The sequence below is a fragment of the Diceros bicornis genome, chromosome 1, assembly GCF_020826845.1.
Source record: "Diceros bicornis minor isolate mBicDic1 chromosome 1, mDicBic1.mat.cur, whole genome shotgun sequence".
Classification (NCBI taxonomy): domain Eukaryota; kingdom Metazoa; phylum Chordata; class Mammalia; order Perissodactyla; family Rhinocerotidae; genus Diceros; species Diceros bicornis.
In genome coordinates, this window is record NC_080740.1 from 76,844,520 (window position 1) to 76,864,595 (window position 20,076).

Consider the following 20,076-nt stretch of genomic DNA (forward strand, 5'->3'; position numbering starts at 1 on the left):
ATTTTAAAATTTGTTTTGTCACAATGTACCACAAACATAAACGAAAATGGCAATTAAGCACGAAATCCATTACTCAATCAGAAAATCTCCTTTTCTCTAGTTGCTTGGAGACAAAAGCACAACACCATTCGTTACACCAGTGGTTCTCACCTGGGGACAATTTCACCCTCGAGGACACATTTGGCAATTTTCAGAGACATTTTTGGTTTTCAGAACTGCATGGGTACCTCTGGCAGCCAGTAGGTAGAGGCCAGGGATGCTCTTAAACATCTTAAAATACACATGACAGCCTCCTCACAACACAGAACTATCTGCCCCAAGATGCCAATAGTGCTGAGGTTAGGAAACATTGCTACAGAGTGCTTACAAAACATTGTCAGTGCCCTCTCCTAAGATTAAACCCCTACCCCTAAAGTGAAGAAAAGCAGTTACTCTGATTTACATTCTTATAGGAATTCCATGACCATTTTTTCGGGGGTGGTGGAGGGCACTGAAGCACACGTGACGCACTTCTAAAATACGAAACTTGAGATACTTCCCTCGGCCGCCCTCTCTTGCAGAGTAAGCCCATAGTCAGATCTTTGTTTCATACCACAGTCAAGCAAGTGCACTGTTCAGGGTACCCACAAAGCAATAGCAAAGGATTTGCCCTAAGAGTCAATCAAGAGAAATACATCTATAAACTGTCAATATCAAGTGGCATAGGTGTTTTAAAATAGATGAGTAAGTCTTCTAGAGACATAATCTTTATAATAAGTCTCATTTATATTATGTAGGATGGAGGAAGGAAAGATAGGGAAAGAGAAGAAATAAACTCAACCACCTTTAAGAGAATTATTTGCAGGAGCAATTTATCAGAAATCACAAAAATGTGTTCTTGATGGAAAGAAGTTCAGTGGAAACTGAGGTCTTGGTAATAAAAGAAAAAAAGCGAAAGGGGGTGGTCTTTTCGCACAGTGCCTGTGCACAGCCTAAAACCACTGAGACAGTCTGCAGTTCTTGAACATAAACCAGACAAGATTTCCTGACAATGATTGGCCTTAATGGTTCTCTGACAGATTCTGCTGGAGCAATAGGAAAATTATTAGACAAGCTAAACAGCACCCATTCATAATGAAATAAATTATGACACAAGCAATAACCTCAACTCTTCAAGAGCTTATCTAAATCTTCCTTCATTGCTTGGTTTAAATTGTGCTCAATAAATGTAATATGAATAAATGTAATATATGTACAATAAATGTAATATAAATTTCTCAAGGATGGGGACCACATCTTACATTTAATATGCACTGAATAAAGTATCTACTTGAAAAAATCATTTTAATGAAATTAAGATTTTTTTTCACTGTGGAGAGGGTGAGGAGTAACAGTAACATCTTATGAAGGATTAGTTTATCTGATCCACCCACTGTTTCCAAAAAAACAAGAATAAAAACAAACAACAACTACACCAAAACAGGGTCCTCAAGGAATGGAAATGAATTTTTTAAATGAGCCCTTCTACATTTAAAATGCAGTATAACTGATGGCTAAGATTGAAGGATGTGAACTTAGTCATTGCTAGCTATGTGACGTTGATCAAGTCACTTAACCTCCCTGGCCTCAGGTTCTACTTTTCTAAATAGGTTGATAGTGGTCATCTCACTGTTTTTATAGAAGGATTGGATGAGATGCACATCAACACAACACCCACACAAGTTAAGGACTCAATAAGCAGTAGCTATAATTATTTCATAATATTAGTGTTATGATGAAGATGGAAAATGTTGAGCACTATACAAGAGGAGGAGGACAGAGAAAACAGAAGGAAAAGAAGGAAAGAACATAACAGCTTGCTAAAATCGAGAAGGAGAGCTTCTAAGGATAATTTGTTTAGAATTAAGCCTGCCTGTGGTCACACTCCCTTCACCATGCTTCATGCTTCCTGGATATCCTTTTATGTGTCCTGAGTAACCTCACTTACCCATTCTCCACAGCAGCCAATTTAACCTCCTCTAATCTCAACAGAAATTGTCTCCCACATCACAGAGAATGTAAAGGCCTTTAATTAAGCAGGTCTGTAGTTTCCTGTCCTGCCACCCTACCTCCCACTACGTATCTGCAACCTAACTCCCTTCTAAAGGATACTTCTCCAAATTATATATGGCTCCTTTTAGCAATTGCCCTCTCCCCACTTCACTTCAGATCCAAATTTTTCAAAAGTATAGTCTTCAACCATTAAAACTCCTCTTGCTACATTTTACCAATGAGCTACTGTTACTCTACTGGGAGACAAGTCTCAGACTTATTGCAATTGACCCTGGTGGCAGCTGACCCTTTCCTTCTTTTTTAAACTCTCTTGTGCCTCAGCTTTGAGAACATTATTATCTGCAGGTTCTCCTACTATCTCTCTGCTGCTTAGCTACTTATTCATCTTTGTGGACTCCTTTCCAGTGTTCCACCACTTAAATTATGTGCTCACCAGATTGCCATTTTTAGCTGTCTTCTCACTTTCCCTTTTTAATCTTATCCATTCATACAGTTATAAGTACCACTGATATGCTGACGATGTCCAAGTTCATCTCTCCAGTCATGACTTCTTACTCAGCTCTAGACCTATATTTTCTACTCGCCTACTGCTTATCTCCATTTGGAGATGCCATGTGTATAGAAAAGTCAACATGTCCCAAATGGAACTCATTGTCTGCCCACATGCCTCATCCCACCCCCTGACCTCAACAGCAACAAAGGACAATAAATGACACCATCAGAAACTTAGGATTCTCCAAGTACTGTCACTTCTACCTTGTAAATGTCCTGATTTTATATCTTCTCCTTTACATTCCTGTCTTAATTCATCAGTCCTCCCTGGATTTTTGCAGTGGGTTTTCATCTCATCTCCCAACCTTAGGTCTCACTCCACCCTCCACACTTCAGAAGCATCTTCCTGAAGTGTGAATCTATTCATGTGATTCTCCTATTGACATCCCTTCATGGGTCCCTGCAGCCTTCAGAACAAAATTTAAACTCTTCAGCAAGCCACAAAAATGCTCTTCCTAACTGACCACCACCTACGACCTCAATACCAACTCTTATCACCACCTCGCTCCCAATCCTATTCCCACTCCCAGCTATTTTAAGCTATTTGCAAATCTCTAACCCCACTTATTTTTCCTGTGCCTTATTCTCCTATACGCCATTCTTTCTGCTTGGAACACCTATCCACATACCTCTGACTACTATCTTCACCTATTAATTTCCATGTAATACCTCAGTATTCCGTACTCTCAATGCGCCCTGTGTATTTCCTCTTCCAAAGCACTTAGGATCCTACATAGTGATTCTTTCTGCACTGGCTGATTTAAACAGTGAATGCCTTGAATTTGAGGCCTATGATTCTATGCTCTACTTCTCCACATATATGGTACAGTATCTAGCGAGTAATAACAGATTACTGCTATGAAAACAAACAGTTCACTCAAAATTTGTGGCATTCGCCAGGAGTCAAATACCTAACTACCATCATATATAGAGAAAAACCACATGGGGAAAGATATCATAACCTTGTCTATATGATTTTATAAACATGAATTAGGAAGACAGAATAAATATGTAACACATAAGGCAATTTGAAATACCAAATAACAAACGAGTGGTGAAATCAACAAGTGACAAAGGAAGCCATGGGAGATACAGACCACTGGGTACTCAACTGGCTGCTCAGAAAAAGTTTTAGGGAAAAGATAAGACTTATGCTAAGCATAAGTACAGCAGGAGTCTGCAGTATAATGAAGAACAGTGAATACCTAGATACTAAATTACATGAGGTCAGGGGACAAGGCGGTCTTGTTCAGTACTCTGTCCCCAAGGCCTAACACATGGCCGAATCATAGTAGCCGCTAAATACGCATTTGTGTTGAATTGAATTTTCAAGTGTGCAGCTGGTGATGCAAGAAAACATCTGTTTAAAAAAAAAAGGCAGCACTTTTCTCCATTCGCCATTCCATAAAAAGGTAATTTGTGTTATGTGTTTACTAGAACTCTTTCCTCAAAAGTGAAATATTGCTTCACTCTTTGGTTGGCAAATGTTTTGTTTCAAGAGGGAGGAGAATCTGCTTTAAATGAAGAGAAAGCTATTTCGGTTCATAATCCTCACAGCCAATTTTGGATCTTAAAATGTACTTTTCATCAAAGAATCTTAACAAAAAGATTCTTGCCAATTTAACCAAGACATCTAAAAATATTTCATTCTAAAGCCAAGCTTTCTGCTCAGGAGCATTCTAATTGAGATCACGTTCTTCCAAAGATCTTCCATTGGGTCAACAGCCACCTGAACCACATAGCCCAGATACCATCATCACCTTCCTAAGAACTCACAACAGCACGCTATTTAGGAGTTCTGCATTTTCCTTACGGGTATACTGGATTTCCAAGTTTTCCTGGAATTTCTTTGTACCCAATGGAGCTATTACAACAAACCAAACAAGACACACATGTAACTTTGAGTTGGAAATCAACTTAACATGTCCTCTTGCATTTCAAACATAAGGAAACTGAGACCTAGTGATGTAAATTACTGATCCAAGTACACTTAGGGCAGCAGCTGGAGTGGACACTGGGTCTCTTGAGTGCTAGCCTGATACTCAGTCTTCTACACTAAGATATGTTCATAAAACATCAATACTTTCACATATATCATTTTATTAATTCTGGTAGTCACGTGACATCGGTAAAATGGGACTATTCTCCTCCTTTAACCAGTGAGGAAATTGAGCCCAGTTTGGCTGTGAATTCCCTCAGGATGACCAAGCAGCAGAAGCAGAACTAGCATTCAAGACTCCTGACTCAGTTCAGAGTCTTTCTCTCATTGTCATTTACCAGGAACACCACATTGACATAGGCCTTCTTCCTTTCAGTACTAAGGAGTCAGTGACAGTTTAAATGGTCTGATGCCTATCATTCTTCAAAAGATTTGCTACAACAAAAAGAAAGTTACAACTACCAGAAGTTGCACGTCACAAAGGATAATGAAACAGAAACACATGTATTAATCAATTTTGAGATTTCACTTAAATAATCAACCATTCTTTCAGAACTGAATCTGATCAAAAAATTCTAACTCTTTTAGACCTGTATAAGGAGCAGTATGCCACAAACATTTTCTTATTTTATTTAGACACCAATGATGGAATTTCTCATCTGTTGCTTCAAATCAAATAACCATATTTAAAACAAAATAACAATATACATCACAAAATTTTTTTGAAAGATTAAAGTCACTGTGATTGCTAGCTGAAATAAGTGTTAATTTTTCAACAAGTAAAAATGTGTCTGGACAAGTCCACATGTGTTAGCAGTAGGCTAAGAAAGGAAACCGGCATGGAATTTTTAGGTTCTAATCATTAATGCTGCAATACTGTCCTATTTACAACCTGACATTTGTTTTTGCACTTTCAACATCCCATGACTTTTCAGCAACAGTAAATAGCCTTAAGAGATGACACCTCGCCTTAGCTGGGTCTGTATTTTGACTAGCCGGTCTTGGCACTGTGTCCAGCTCAGCTACCTCTCCAAAATGCAGCACGCAGGTAAAAAATGAACAAAATTTAAGGAGGCAAAAAAAAAAAAAAAAAAAAAACTCTACTACTCGAAACAATTTTAGGATATAGTACATCCAAGTTCTTAACTAACCTATTGCAGCAACTTATCATCGCATCATCTCTTTGGATTCTAAATATTTCTTAATTTTTCCTCAAAGAAAAAAGTTTGTGATCCTCTACAGAGGGAAATGGTAAAATAAAACTTGGGAGGAAAAAAGAGCATAAATAAATCAAAATGCAAAAGAGAGGAGTTTAATTCAACCCCATGTAGGACACACAGAACCACACTTGACTTCTCTATTCCTTTGTTTTTAGCAACGCAATTTAGATTCAAGTACTTGGGACATAGGAGGTACCCACATTAGGACATTTTTTATTTTTATGGTAAAACTCAAAATATAAACTGATGAAAGACCTCTAAAATCCCATAAAAGTGAATATTTGCATATCTGAGAAATTCAATATTTTCCCAAAAAATAAATATTCTCTACCCACACATGGAACTTTCATAATGTATGGGAAATCTGTGCTTCTAAATCATTCAGTATTGTCTTTTGTCTGTTTATATCCTATATGATAAAAACTTTCCCAATAATTAGAATATAAGAAAATACATGTCATTAAAAGATACTGAAAGAGTTCAATATTCCCTGGAGTAGTCATAAGATGTTTCATAATCTTGCTATATCTCAGGATTATCACCTACCTTTGGACAGTGTATAGGGACTAGGCTGCTTATTTGAGCTTCCTTTTTACCTAAATTTGTGTCCTGATGGCTGGCTTAGAAGAGTTTTGCATAAAACCTTACACACTACACCCTCTTCTTTAATAGTGGGTTACATTTCTAGGCAGAACCACGCCATAACACAATCTTGAAATGTGCTGTGTGCTATCTGGATTGAAAGTAACACTGGCATCTTACATTCAGATGTGCCTTTCTAGAGGGCCTTTTCCAAAGGGAAAAACTTCAAAAACACAGGGTTAGAAAAGTCACTGGAGAAATGGCCCAAGTAAGTGGGGGTATCTGAGACACTTGTCATTGTCTTGTGTCTGTAGTGCCCCAGCATGGGCAGCAGGGGGCGCTCCTGCATGAAGCAAACCCCCCACAAGTGTTTCCCCAGTCGGAAAACAGAGGCTTTTTCTCTTAGCACTTGCCCCCAGTCCAAAGAGGTAGCCACTAAGGAGTGCTGCTGCCCATAAGCTGTACATGCTTGGGACACATGGCGAATAACGTTGCAGAAGTGACTGGAGACACACGGGTCTGAGTCTGCCTTTTGAAAACAGGGTGGCTAATTTTTATTTTATTTATTTTAGTGGGCAGGAGGGGTTAAAAGAGGCTGCGAACAATTGGCGGGATGGGGGATGGGGGATGGGGGTTCTTGCCATCAGCTGTAAAGAGGCCATCTCTGGAAGCAACAAGTGGATGTCAGTATCCCAGGGACATTTATTCAGTCTCTTGGCTACAGTTTAGTTTGCAGGTTATATTCTCTGTGAAATGTCAAATCAAAACCACCCCTTTTCCTCTGACCCCACCCCAAACCCAGAAAATCACTTGATGAACCCAGTTTCCCATTGAACCTTAGGAAATGTGGCTTCTGCAAGGGGTCTCATGCTTGTGGCTGCGTTTTGCATGTGAATATGTGACACGTTTTACAAGATCTATGCCAAGTCCCAAGTATCAGAACCAGGTTGGAAAAATCTTTGCAGACCAGATAAGAGCCAGCTCTGAAACCTCAAAACACAGTGGGTTCCAAAGCAAAATCCCCTGCCCTCATCTCCACTTCATACACTACTCACACACACTCCACCTCCACCGCCTGGCTCCTTCCTCCTCCCTGTGCCCCAGTGAAGGTCTGTGGAGACACAACCACAAACCTCAATACTCACCATATTGACTTCGGAAACCATATCAATGCTGGCAATGTCAATATTCATTCCCACGGCCACTGGGGGACCTGCAAACCAAGATGGTCAGCCACGTGATTTCTCAGAACTTCATTCATTCTTAGCAAGAGTTGTCCCCGGTAATGGGACACTGCCCCAAATCCCTCCCCACTGCTCACCCTCAAATTCTCCAATTCCCTGCTCCTTTTTATAAAGGTGGCAGGCCCTCCTCTGGGAAATGCTCTATTGAATATGCACACACGTGTCCGGATGAGTGAGGGATTCCAGCTCTGTCTACATATGCAGATGTCTCAGCAGGAGAATACATACAACTCACAAAAGCACAGGAATCCTTCTACCCCAAGGGAATTTTGTATACTGCACTGAAACCCCCTCCTCCTCATTCTTTCCCACCACCCCCTTCTGTGTGCAGATTTTAACTCTTTGAGCTTTCTTAGAGTCTGAGGCAAAATTAAATGGATGTATCAGCATATCTAAGGCTGCATCGAGAAGTCCCTGGCTCTTCTCCCCCCTAACCTCCCTATCCTGCAAGCCCCCCAGGCTCCCTCCCTTCACTGGCCCGTGCAGGGAGGCTTCCACGACTGGATAATATCCTGATACCAGCCACTTTAAACCATGGCCGGAACTCTTCCAAAGTAGGCGGGCACAAAGGGTTAATGCCACTTTTCAAACAATTGTCTACACAGCTTGTCCTCAAAAATGTTCATGATGGCCTTCAGTAAGCCAGGTTCTCTGGACACACCATTAACTAAACTTAAGAGGTTTGTATCTCAAGGAATCAAAGACAGTGAAGCAAAGGATTTAAACAGCGAAGCTGAAGGACAGCGGTCACCAATACACGCTAAGAGGGTCTCACTGAAAAATGATCAAGTGCTGGATAGTAACAAAGCAGCTTAAGTTTGGATCAGTTTCTCGGTCGGGTAACACAGAGACACACTCAGTACACCACAAGCACCCACAATGAGGAAAAGGGAAGACAGCGCGCACAAAGCTCAAAAGACAGCTTAGGCTATAGCTGGACTGTTTCTTATTTCCAAGGCAACTCCATTACCTCCAAAATCTGGTCTCAAACGAATGTCATAGCCTTTCAGGAGTCTATCCACCGTCTCTTTAACCAGCGACATATTACTAGGGTCATTGACACTAAAGAAAAAAAAAGACAATAAACAGGCATCAGTAAGGCAGCAGGCACAGCGTCTTCAGGCTCTATCTGATCCTCACTACAGATCCCTGCTCACAGAGGTATGCAGACAGAGCCCTTCAAAGTGAGAAACGGAAAAGAGAAACGCTGGGCACACTTACCTCTGCGCACAGACAGCGGCGATTATTAAGGGGAACGACCAAATCCCAAAGTAGCCCTTTTTCCGAACTCTCCACATCCCTTTAGTTTTTGATGGGATTGAGGGTTTCACTGAAGAGAGGAGATCCAACTTAGTCTGCCCAGTGCAGTAATTCTAATGTGAGGCGCATGCGCACGGCGTACCAAAACATCAAAGGGGCAGCGGCGGCTGCTTGGGACCGAGCAGATTTTCTTGTTCAGGGAAAAAAAAAAAAAAAATTAAAGGGGAAAAAGGAAGGACATATATATGTATAACATATACATATTTGAATAATATAGAAAAGTCACCCTACAGGAGCACCCAGGGTAAAATTTTTGTTGTCCTTTCGTTAAGCTAGAGCGTCTGGTAAGTTTCGGCAGTTGCAGGAGGCAGTTTTGCACCTCGCAGGTTGTAGGTTGTGTGTGTGTGTGTGTGTGTGTGTGTGTGTGCGTGCTCTTAAATATGCAAAACCAGATTAGGAATTTAGGGGACAGCAAGTGTGGAGTGCGAGTGGAAGATGGGTGTCTGGGAGCCCACTTCTGGTCTCAGCAAGCAGACGGGGGAGAGTAGTTTGAACTTTATTTCCTTGGCAAATAGCATCCCCTGTCTGGGGCGAGATAGGTGCTGGAGGTGGGGGTTGAGCGGTGGAGGAGGGGAGCGGATGGTGGGAGTAGGAGTCCAAGGGGGAGGGAGGGAAGAAACCAATGGGAGGAGTGCTGAGCAATCCGTTGGATTTGGGGCGGGGTGGGGGGGTGGAGAATAAGAAAGACACCCAAAAATAAAAAAGGAAGAAAGAAAAAGAAAAGAATAAAATAATGCCTGGTCTTTTCTAGGAGTCGAGGAGCAAGCTTTTCTTCACTACTCACGAGCGATTTCTTTCTTCTCCTCACCATTTGCCCCCTACTCCCAGAGAAGAAAACCTCGGGGTCCCGGTTTCTCGCGGTGTGACGTGCCCGACCCGCTAGTCCGGATTATTTATAGCAGGGGCGGGGGGCGGGCGAGGGAGCAGAAAGGCAATGCTATCTCCGGGTTTCGGTCTGATTCTGCATTGGGAAATTATTAGTAGGGAGGGTGGGGTTTGGACGAGGGAGTGATGGGACATGGGGGCGTAGGGGATGCGGGGGTGAGAAAGCTTGGGCGGCGACAAGGTGCAGGAAGGGCAGGTGGCCGGTGGGACGCGCCTGGCGGGCCCCCCACGCCCCCTCAGAGCACGCGCACACGAGCGCACACGTGCAGGCTCACTCCCCCCGCCCCCCCTCCCGGCCCTCCTTACCTCGCCGGCCTGCGCTCTCCTGCCACTCGGGCCGCGCGGAACGGGCACCCCCGGGCCCTCTGCCCTAGCCGGGGAGGGCGGGTGGTGGGTAGGGACACCTGGCTATTCAGGGGCTGTGATTCGGGATGCGAAAAGCCAAAGCGGTCCCGAAAAGGCAGGCAAAATGAGGAAGGGAGCCAGCGGCCGCCCGGGGACACTGCGTTCTCTCTCTCTTCGCGCCACCTCGTCCCCTCTATGTTTCCCGCGGCCGGGAAGGACTCGCACACCCCGAGGCTGCCTCCTTCCCTCCTGCCCGAGGCTCGGCCGGGCTTGCCACGGCCGCGGGGACAGGAGGAGGTAGCGAGCTCTTTGGGGGGTTGGAGAGGGAGGGAGATACTCAATTCACGGAAGAAATCTTCCCTCAGCTCGAGGGGAAGAGACGTGCCGCGGGCGCAGGGAGGTGCTGAGGGGCTGGGGGCTCGCGGCCGTCTGAAGCAGCCCGAGACCGGGGCGGATGACTCGGGGTACTCCCCAGCTTATCTTGAAACCCGGAGGAGGGAGGTAGCGTGGGTGCCCCGCTCCCCTTCCCCCATTCCTCTGTGAATAACTGGAGAAGTCAGAGCTCAAACCGACATTCTGGACCCGAGAGCTTAACTTCTAATTCCTCCTCCTCCTAATCATTGTTAGCATTAACTGAGCGCCTACTACGTGCCAGGAGTCCTGCACTAATTAATTCTCACAGCAATCCTAGGTTTAGCTATGACCTCAGTTTTCCCGTATGATGGATTTAGAAACTGGCGCACTGAAGCTGAGGAGCTTGCTCAAGGTCACCCAGGTGGCTAGAGGTGGAAGCAGGATTGGACTCCAAAGCCAGCATCTCTAACCACTAGACTAGACAGCCTGGACTCCCACATCCCCGACCTTGCCGGCTGCAGGCTCCTGGCGGCGGCGGAGCTCCCTGCGCCCGCGGGCCCAGGCTGCTGCGGAAGGAGCGGGCGCGCGCGCAGTGTCGGGCTCGCCTGGGCGCGGGTCTGAGGAGAGGAGGGGCGCGCGCCGCCACGGTAGGCGGCAGTGGGCTCGCGGTCCGAGCTGCACTCTTGAGCCATTTACTTCTGACAACTTCCCTCGTCCCCTGACTAGGTCCGAGCGTCTGTCTGGGGCAGTTTGGGGGAATGACTCCAAGGGAAGTGAGGAGGTGGGAGGGCCGCGAAGCAGGAATCCAACAGCTCCCCTGGGATGGAAGCGAGCAGGAAGGGAGAGCTGCGTGCCTTCACCGAGTAGGTTTCTGGATTAGACAGGGGAAACAGCCCCGTCAACAGTGCTCGTCTACGGCGGGGCGTCTGCAGGCTCCCAGGCTCATAGGAGTCTGTCCAAAGATAAACACACACACACACACACACAACACACACACACACACACACACACACACACACACACACGAAGAGAGAGAGACAGAATGGAAATCTCTAACTCTCCCATCCATAATTACTTGGGTTGAGAGTTACAGGAATCTAAATATAGACCTATGGCCTAGGAAAATTGCTGATTTTCCTCTCGTTCTCTTTACTGTCACGCACAATGGGAATCTTTTACACAAGCTAACTATATTGAAGGGGAAATGATTTTAGATCATTGACATTATACCAGAGGATTCCCAAAGAAGTTTGAACTTCAGCTAACCAATTTGGTGAAGCCCTAGAAAGCTTCCCTTCTTCCTCTTGAAAACACCTCAAAACAGGGTTTTTTCTTCCGACCATTAGCTATTCACTTTCTGGGCTGCCAGCCCCTCCTGCTTAGGCTCACTTCAATTTGGGTTGAAAGAACAAAATTGAATAAGCAGAACAAAAGCACAAATACTGTCATCCACCAATAATAATAGTAATGGTCCAGTGAATGATTAAACAAGTATTTATTGAAGTCCTACTATATAGAGAAAATTACAGGAGAGGAGGGCAAAGAGCTAAAATAAAAGTACCTTGCATCTCAGCAAGTAAAACAATAGCACAGCACAAACTGCGAGTTTCAAAGGAACTGGAGGGAGAGCTTTGGGTTCAAATCCCAATTCAAACACTTAGTATTTTTGTGACTTGAGCAAGTCACTTAACCTCTCTAAGCCTCAGTTTCCTTTTCTGTAAAAATGAGAATAATAATAATAATACTTTCTCCTTTGATTGTTGTAGGCTGATGTAAATATATGTGTAGCATTTGCCATGTAATTAATAATTATTAGCGCTTTTTAATGAATAAGGCACAATGAATGAACAGGAAAGAAATCAAGGTTTAATAGCATTAATCTATAAAGACTGAGTGGACACAAATTTGGTGCAATTATCATAGATTGGCCTGAGAAGAGAGGAGCAGACATTTCAAGGGAATTAAGATAAGGTTAAGAAGGAAATGTATTAAAGACCCAAGTAGCAATCAAAAGGAGAAAAAACAAAAGAGTATTTCTTCTCCTTAGGTGGTAACATTTCAGGGATATATTTTACTAATAGCTGTAACTAATATAATTAAAGAGATATTCCTACTAGTTGCAAAATCTGAGATCAACTTACGCCTAAAGTGAGTCTGTATTGTACAGCAGAATCAACACTAAGACATCTCTCTGGAAGACTTTGCTGCCTAGGAATGTGAAAATTGGAAGAATAATGTGCAAGGGAGAGCACTGTTGGAATTTGGAGATGTGTCAGTTACTGGAGAGCATCCTCCATGATCCCAGATGTACAGTGAGAAAACAAAATGTAAGTACTCTTAAGAATCATGGTTCAAACACATCTCTCAGTATGAAGCATATAAATGGCAAGTAAAAACATTCACTATCATCTGCTATTAGTCTTTACCATAATATTCATTCATTTATTCAGTAAATAAGTATTGGGCACCTACTCTATGTCAAACATTATTTTACGAGCAATGAGGATGATGTGTTGCAAAGGCCGACATGGTACTTATCCTCCTAGAGCTTACACTCCAGTGTGGGGAAGAGCCAGTAATAACAGTCGTAGCAGTTATTGTGAAGTGGGAAAGATTGATTATTGTGGAATCCATAATGGGTGCAAATAACTCAATTTGAGGCTTTAGGTAAAACTTGCCCGATAAAGTGATGTTTCAATTGAGATTTGAAAGATAGGTTAGCCTAATGAAGAGTTGGAAGAATATTCCAAGGAAGAAGAAATAGTATGTGCAAATATCCTGGGCCAAGTGAGGATGGCATAAAGGAAGAACAGTAAGACTAGACAATGGGGATAAGAGAGGCTCCAGAGTTACGTGGTTGGATTGCTGGGCAGGAGCAATTTGGGACCATTGATTGGTTGAGGAATGACAAGATGAGTTTTAATCACACTGGAAGAAAGCAGTAATGGCTGTAGGGGATCTGTTACTGCAGGAATCCAGGTGAGATGTGGTGTTGGTCTGCATTAGGATAGTGACAGTGAAGATGGAAATAAGTAGCTAGAGTTATATGGGAGAACTGGCTAAACTTTGCAACAGATAGGGTATGGGGAATGGAGGAGAAGAAGGATTCAAGGATGACTCACACATTTCTGGTTTGAGTGGTAGAATGGAAGAAATTTGATGGGGATGATTGATTCGGTTTGGGTCATAATAAGTTTAAGGAACCTGCTATCCATTGAAGGTACACTGGACATGTTGATATATGCACCTGAAGCTCAGAACTGAGGGTGAGCAGGGGCCAATACACAATTTCCACGTTTCATCTTGACACTTTATGTCCCTTTTCTGCTTTATTTTTTCTCTTTAGAACATATTAATATCTAACATTTTATCTTAACCATTGTAATTCCATCTTCCTCCATGAAATGAAAGTTCAAAAACACATAGATTTTTGTCTGCTTTGCTAACTGCTGTATTGCAGTAGCTATTGTCCATAGTAGAAACCTAATGCATATGTTTGCATGAACGAATGTATATTTGATGATCCTGAGGATGTAAATAACTTCAATCATGAGAGTATATGAGACATATCCAGGGAGGATGAACAGAATAAGAAGACTAGATGATGTAGGAGAGAATCTTCTGGTAAAGGACAATTACAGCCATCAGAAGAGTCAAATTAAGACTGGCCCAAAAGATGGGAGGAAAACTACTATGATGTGACCAAAGCTAAGGAAAGAGAATATTCTGATAAGGAAAGACTAGGCAACTGTATGAAATCCTTAAAAAGTTTTTATATTTTTGAATAGATATTACATGCTCATGGTATAAAATTCAAAAGGTAAGTCACTTTGTTCCACTGCCACCCTCATTCCCTCCTAGAAACTAACACAATTCAGTTGGGGGGGGGTCATTCACGTGGTGTTCTATATCATAGCCTTTAGCCTGTTGAAGACCAAGTATGGCATAAACCCACAGGTGCCAGGTCATCTTCCCTGTCCTCCTGCTACTGAGGAAGCATCAGGGATGATTTTGGAGGAGGTTCCCTTGGAACGTGAGTTACCTGTTTTGCTGAATCATTCAAACGTTTTGTATTTATTATTTTTTTAAATGAATAATGGCTCCTTTAGCTTTGAATATTGATTGGGGTCTTTTTAAATAGTGTGCAGAAATTTCAGTAATATTGAAGAGTAGGGAGGAAGTCAGAAATAATATGTAGAAAGAAAATATGTTTATTACTCTCAGTACATACAATAGCACAAACTTACCAATTACTAATAAAGTGTTGTCAGCTCTATGGCTTCCTGGACCTGCTGCAATATACAAATAAGAACCATTTTTAAATAACTTCTCCATATATCTTATATAGGGATGCAGCTTTATTTATTTTTATATGTGAAAGGATATTCCTAGAGCAGTTTAATCTTATCAAATATTTTTTCCCTTTTACTAGTCAAAAATACGCTTTATTTATTTGTCTGGCAAACTTGCTTTCACAGATACTGGAAAGTGAAATTTCTCCTAAATTATCATAAATTCTAAATCATGGGCTTACGGCTTAATGAGATTTTACTCTGCAGAATTAGAAACGTGAATTCTCTACCCACTGAGTCCTGGCTGTTTCTCCTTCAGCAGGTAGAATATTAAATTGAGTTTCCATAAAATTCTTGACCACAGTAAGCCTGATGACATCAATAAATTTAAATTATTTAACTAAAAATATAACATGTAGTAATAATAATAAAATAATAATATCAGTGTGTCAGATGCTTTTCCAAATGCTTCATATATAGTGATGTATTTAATCCTCACAATATGTCTGTGAAATGTTAATTATTATTATCCCCATTTTATATATGAGATAACAGAAGCAGAAATTAAGTAGCTATAAGGTTACACATTTTATAAGAAAATATTGAAGAACTCAGGCCCTTTCTGATAACTATGTGAATTTATAAATAAAACTCCTATAGATTTGTCTACTCTACAGTTCTCAGCTTGTCTCACCCACTGAGTTAATATAACACAAATAAAATCTTAGCCCAGACAAAGGATCTCTGCACCTAACAGAGATTTGATTTTAACAATCAAATGACCAATAGGAAATTTTAGGAGCGGTAGTTACCGGACACCTTTTGAAGGAGTATGCCTTTTAGCATCACCTCAAATTAATCGATCTTCAAGAGTACAGAAAAGTGTGCCTCAAAGTACAAAATGAAATTACCGGTGCTCCAAATGGAGGTAAAATTGTTACATGAGGAAATTACCTAAGCTCTGACACCATGGGGATACTAATTATATTCATGCACAGTCTCAGCAGTAATGAGACACCACATCCCTTATGCCAGAAAAGTATGGAATGGGAGAGAAGTCCTTTTTACCAACTACTTGAGAACTGAAGGGCAAGAGAGGTGTGCCTTATCAATATAAGTAAATGAGCAAAACTGATATATAAGCAGTGACATTGAAGGCCCTAAGGAATAATTTCTCAAAATCTCTCTCAGGTTGATTTCTGAGGGATGGCCGTTGAGAGATGGCCAAAGATAGGTAATCCAATGTGTAAAAAAAATCCAATGTGCAGTTTTCCAGAATGTGGGTCACAGTACTCTGAGGCCTTTCCTGATGCTCCTCTACCAAGACTATTTATCCGCTAGATGCCTGAGTTAGAAAACCTAGGGGTTCCAAGCCTTTTGAGGACCTATAAAAAGTGTTATAATTCTGAAAAATGTACATATTGGCTCCAAATTTAAAAAGCAAATTGCAATGTTGAAATTAATCAACGTTTAAATGTCTATAAAATATACTATGTCTTTAATAATACAAATTTAAATTTAATATGGGAAAGTTACATTTTAATATGCTTTATATTATGTGTCAAGGGGCCTCCAAAAGTTAGAGGACTTGGCATATGAAGGTCTTAAAAAATTCCAGCTGTCTCCAGCCTCAGGCAGAATTAGTCTCTCCCTACTTCTATGTATCTAAAGCCAATTGTAGTGTCTTGGTTTTTTATTTTTGTTTTCTTCAAATCCCTTTTGGAAGCGTCTTCATTTGCTAATTCTACAAGGGACTTTTACTCTCGTATTTATTATTCCCCAAGCTCAGTGCCTTTGCCTAACTTGTATGAGGCACTCAGTAATTGATAAATTATAATTGCAATTATTATTCATAGCTAATCTTTATTGAGTGCTTGCTTATTAGCTTGCTCCCTCCGTGATGAACACCAACAATTGCTCATTTAATTCTTTGGAGTGTATTATTCAGTGCTCTTGGGGTTGAAAGTGACAGAAACCAAACTCAAACTAGCTAAAGTAAGTGAATATTAGGTCAGGTAACTGACAAAGTCAAGAGTGTCCGGCTTTGAGTACAGGTGGATTCAGAGGCTTAAACTGTGTCATCTCCCAATTCTGTTTTATGCAAGTTGGCTTCATTCTCAAGCTCTCTTCCAAAGATGACCATCAGCTGCTTCAGTTTAGTAACCCTGGGAGGATTAGCACTTCAGCAACCCCACCAAAACTACATGATAGGACACTCTGTGGGGGCTTCAATCATAGTTTTATCTTCAACCTAGCACTTGCTCTGATTGGTGGGCTTATGCTCACCCCTGGTCCTGAAGCTAGGGTAAACCATATCCAAACCATGTGAATGGTTGAAGAATGATTACGCAAAAAAAGATTATTAACGTGCTGTTACCAGAAAGGAGGAATGGATGCTGAACAGATAACAGCCTCAGATGTCTCCTATAGGTAGAATGGGTGTTGTTACTAACTGTATCTTTTTGATAAAGAATTTGTGACATAGAGACTTGGATATGACTAGAAGAGGGCCCCAAAGTCACCATATCTGTCTTACATGAGTGTCCTTGGAACTGACCAATAAGGATGGACGAATGAATACAACAGTCTAGGACATCTAGTCAGATTCATGTCAAGTGTGGATGATTGCTACTAACATTTTAACAACACACATAGTCGTGTGTGAAACAATCACTGTAAAAACTGTTTAAAAATAGTCATGGTATAACTGAATAAACATAAGTAACTACATGCAAGAATCGATAGAAAAATTTAATAAAATTATAAACAAGAATGACTAGGAATAGATGATCCTTAATGATTAAATATTTGGGTAGCTGAGACCTACAGTAAAAATATTGCAATGTTAATGTCAAATACTTGCATTAGCTCCACTTATATATAGTAAGACCTTATCAATATTTGTTGAATGAATGAATTCCACAACAACCTTTTTTGCTAAGCATTTAAATAAAATACTTCCTATATTAATAATCATAGGATACTTTCTTAATTAGTGTTAACATATGATTTTCCTTAATAATAAAACTATACATTTGTTTGGTATTTAGCTATGATGCATAAGTCATTGTTGACACTAAATGACCTTTCCTGATACTTATATTCTAATCTCTCCGCACCTTATTAATTTTCACAAAATGCTACGAGGTAAGTTCTAATATTAACCCCATTTCACAATATTCTGAAAATGTTAAAGGTTTTGTGATTAAGAAAAGCTTCTCTTCAAAAAAGGAGGAATGGAGAATTAGTCAAATTCTGTCAAAGATTTTCTTTAATTGGAAACATAAAGAGCATATATTAATGAACACCATTTCCTTCCATTTCTTCTAACGTAATTCTCCCATAATAGAAACTACATGAAGACGTGTTTTGTTCCTCGTTCCTGAGAAGATGAATTTGGTTTTAGAGCTGTGAGTAGAAGTGTTCCTAGTGGGGGATATGGTGGCGTGGAGCACAGACATTGCTCTATAAGATGAAGACAGTCCTTTTCAGTCCAGAAAGCTCCAAAACCAATACCTACCAATGTTTATTGTTTTAAATGTAATTTATCTTTTTAAAATTTTTTTCCAGTTTTATTGAGATATAATTGACATATAGCACCGTATAAGTTTGAGGTGTACAGCGTAATGATTTTACTTACATAACTTGTGAAATGATTACCACAATAAGTTTAGTTAACATCCATCATCTCATATAGATACAAAAAGAAAAAGAAAAAAATGTTATTTTCCTTGTGCTGAGAACACCTAGGATTTGCTCTCTTAACAAATATACCATACGACATTGTTAACTATAGTCTTCCTGTTGTATGTTACATCCCTGGTATTTATTTATCTTATAACTGGAAGTTTGTACCTTTTGACCACCTTCCTCCAATTCCCCCTCCCTCACTCCCACCACCTCTGGCAACCACAAATCTGATCTCTTTATCTACGAGTTTGTTGTTGTTTAGATTCCACGTATAAGTGAGATCATACAGTATTTGTCTTTCTCTATCTGACTTATTTTACTTAGAATAATGCCCTCAAAGTCCATCCATGTTGTCACAAACGGCAGGATTTCCTTCATTTTTATGGCTGAATTATATATATGTATACATATATATTGTGTATATGTATACATATATATTGTATATACAATTATATGTATGTATGTATCTATATAGTATACATATATATACCACAACTTTATCCATTCATTGTCAATGGACACTTAGGTTGTTTCCATATCTTGGCTATTGTACATAATGCTGCTATGAACATGAGGATGCAGATATCTCTTTCACATATTGTTTTCATTTTCTTTGGATATATTCCCAGATGTGGAATTGCTGGATCATATCTAGGTAGTTCTATTTTTAATTTTTTGAGGAAACTCCATACTGTTTTCCATAGTGTCTATACCAGTTTAAAACCCTACCAACAGTTCACAAGTGTTCCTTTTTCTCTATGTCCTCAACAGCATTTGTTACCTCTTGTCTTTTTGTTGATAGCCATTCTAACAGGTGTGAGGTGATGAGGTGATATCTCATTGTGGTTTTGATATGTATTTCCCTGGTAATTATTCATGTTGAGCACCTTTTCATATACCTGTTAGCCATTCATATATCTTCTTTGGAAAAATGTCTGTCCAGGACCTTTGCCAATTTTTAATTGGATTATTTGTTTTTTTGCTAAATATAATTTATTTTAATGGGAGTTTAGAATTAAGTGATTTAGCTGGTGGAGCCAATGGTGTATCAACAAGAAGCAACAAGTACTTTGGGAATTTAGTATGCTCCAAACACGCACTTTATCCAGAAGTTGGCATGTAGACCCTTGATGGTTCAAGAGATGATTTTTTTTTTTTTATAATTTTATTTATTTACTTTTTCCCCCAAAGCCCCAGTATATAGTTGTATCTCATAGCTGCACATCCTTCTAGTTGCTGTATGTGGGATGCGGCCTCAGCGTGGCCGGAGAAGCGGTGCGTCGGTGCATGCCCAGGATCCGAACCCTGGCCGCCAGCAGCGGAGTGCGTGCACTTAACCGCTAAGCCACGGGGCCAGCCCCCAAGAGATGATTTTGGATATTACACGGACAGAGGTTTAATTGGGTAGTATCACAACTTGTCTCAACTTTTATTCCATCCTGATTAAGTCACCAAGAAAGTCTCAGTTTGATTCCAAGATGCCATCAGCATTCCTTTACATGTTCCTTGACCATTTTAACTGAGAGGTATAAGTCTTCAGATGCAAATCATTGGTCTTTATTATGATGGATATATTCCATTTATGGTCAATAATAGTAGAATTCCACAAAAGGTAGTGATAT

The 20,076-nt window shown here is 40.8% G+C and overlaps 1 protein-coding gene across 4 annotated transcripts in view; it reads right to left on the reverse strand.

The window, feature by feature from the left end:
• The window catches only part of GABRB2 (gamma-aminobutyric acid type A receptor subunit beta2), a 244,604-nt gene extending 234,286 nt beyond the window's left edge, over positions 1 to 10,318 (reverse strand). Inside the window, exons 1-4 of one of the 4 annotated variants that reach the window (XM_058545415.1) lie at positions 10,080 to 10,318; positions 8,790 to 9,018; positions 8,539 to 8,630; positions 7,470 to 7,537 (exon numbers count right to left, since the gene is read on the reverse strand). In XM_058545415.1, the coding sequence (XP_058401398.1) occupies positions 7,470 to 7,537; positions 8,539 to 8,630; positions 8,790 to 8,866 (237 nt within the window). In that variant the 5' untranslated portion in view covers positions 8,867 to 9,018; positions 10,080 to 10,318. Of the gene's footprint in view, positions 1 to 7,469; positions 7,538 to 8,538; positions 8,631 to 8,789; positions 9,019 to 9,672; positions 9,809 to 10,079 lie in introns of those variants that run through there. The other 3 variants (XM_058545398.1, XM_058545407.1, XM_058545389.1) reach the window with 3 other exon arrangements.
• Positions 10,319 to 20,076: the final 9,758 nt, after the last annotated feature.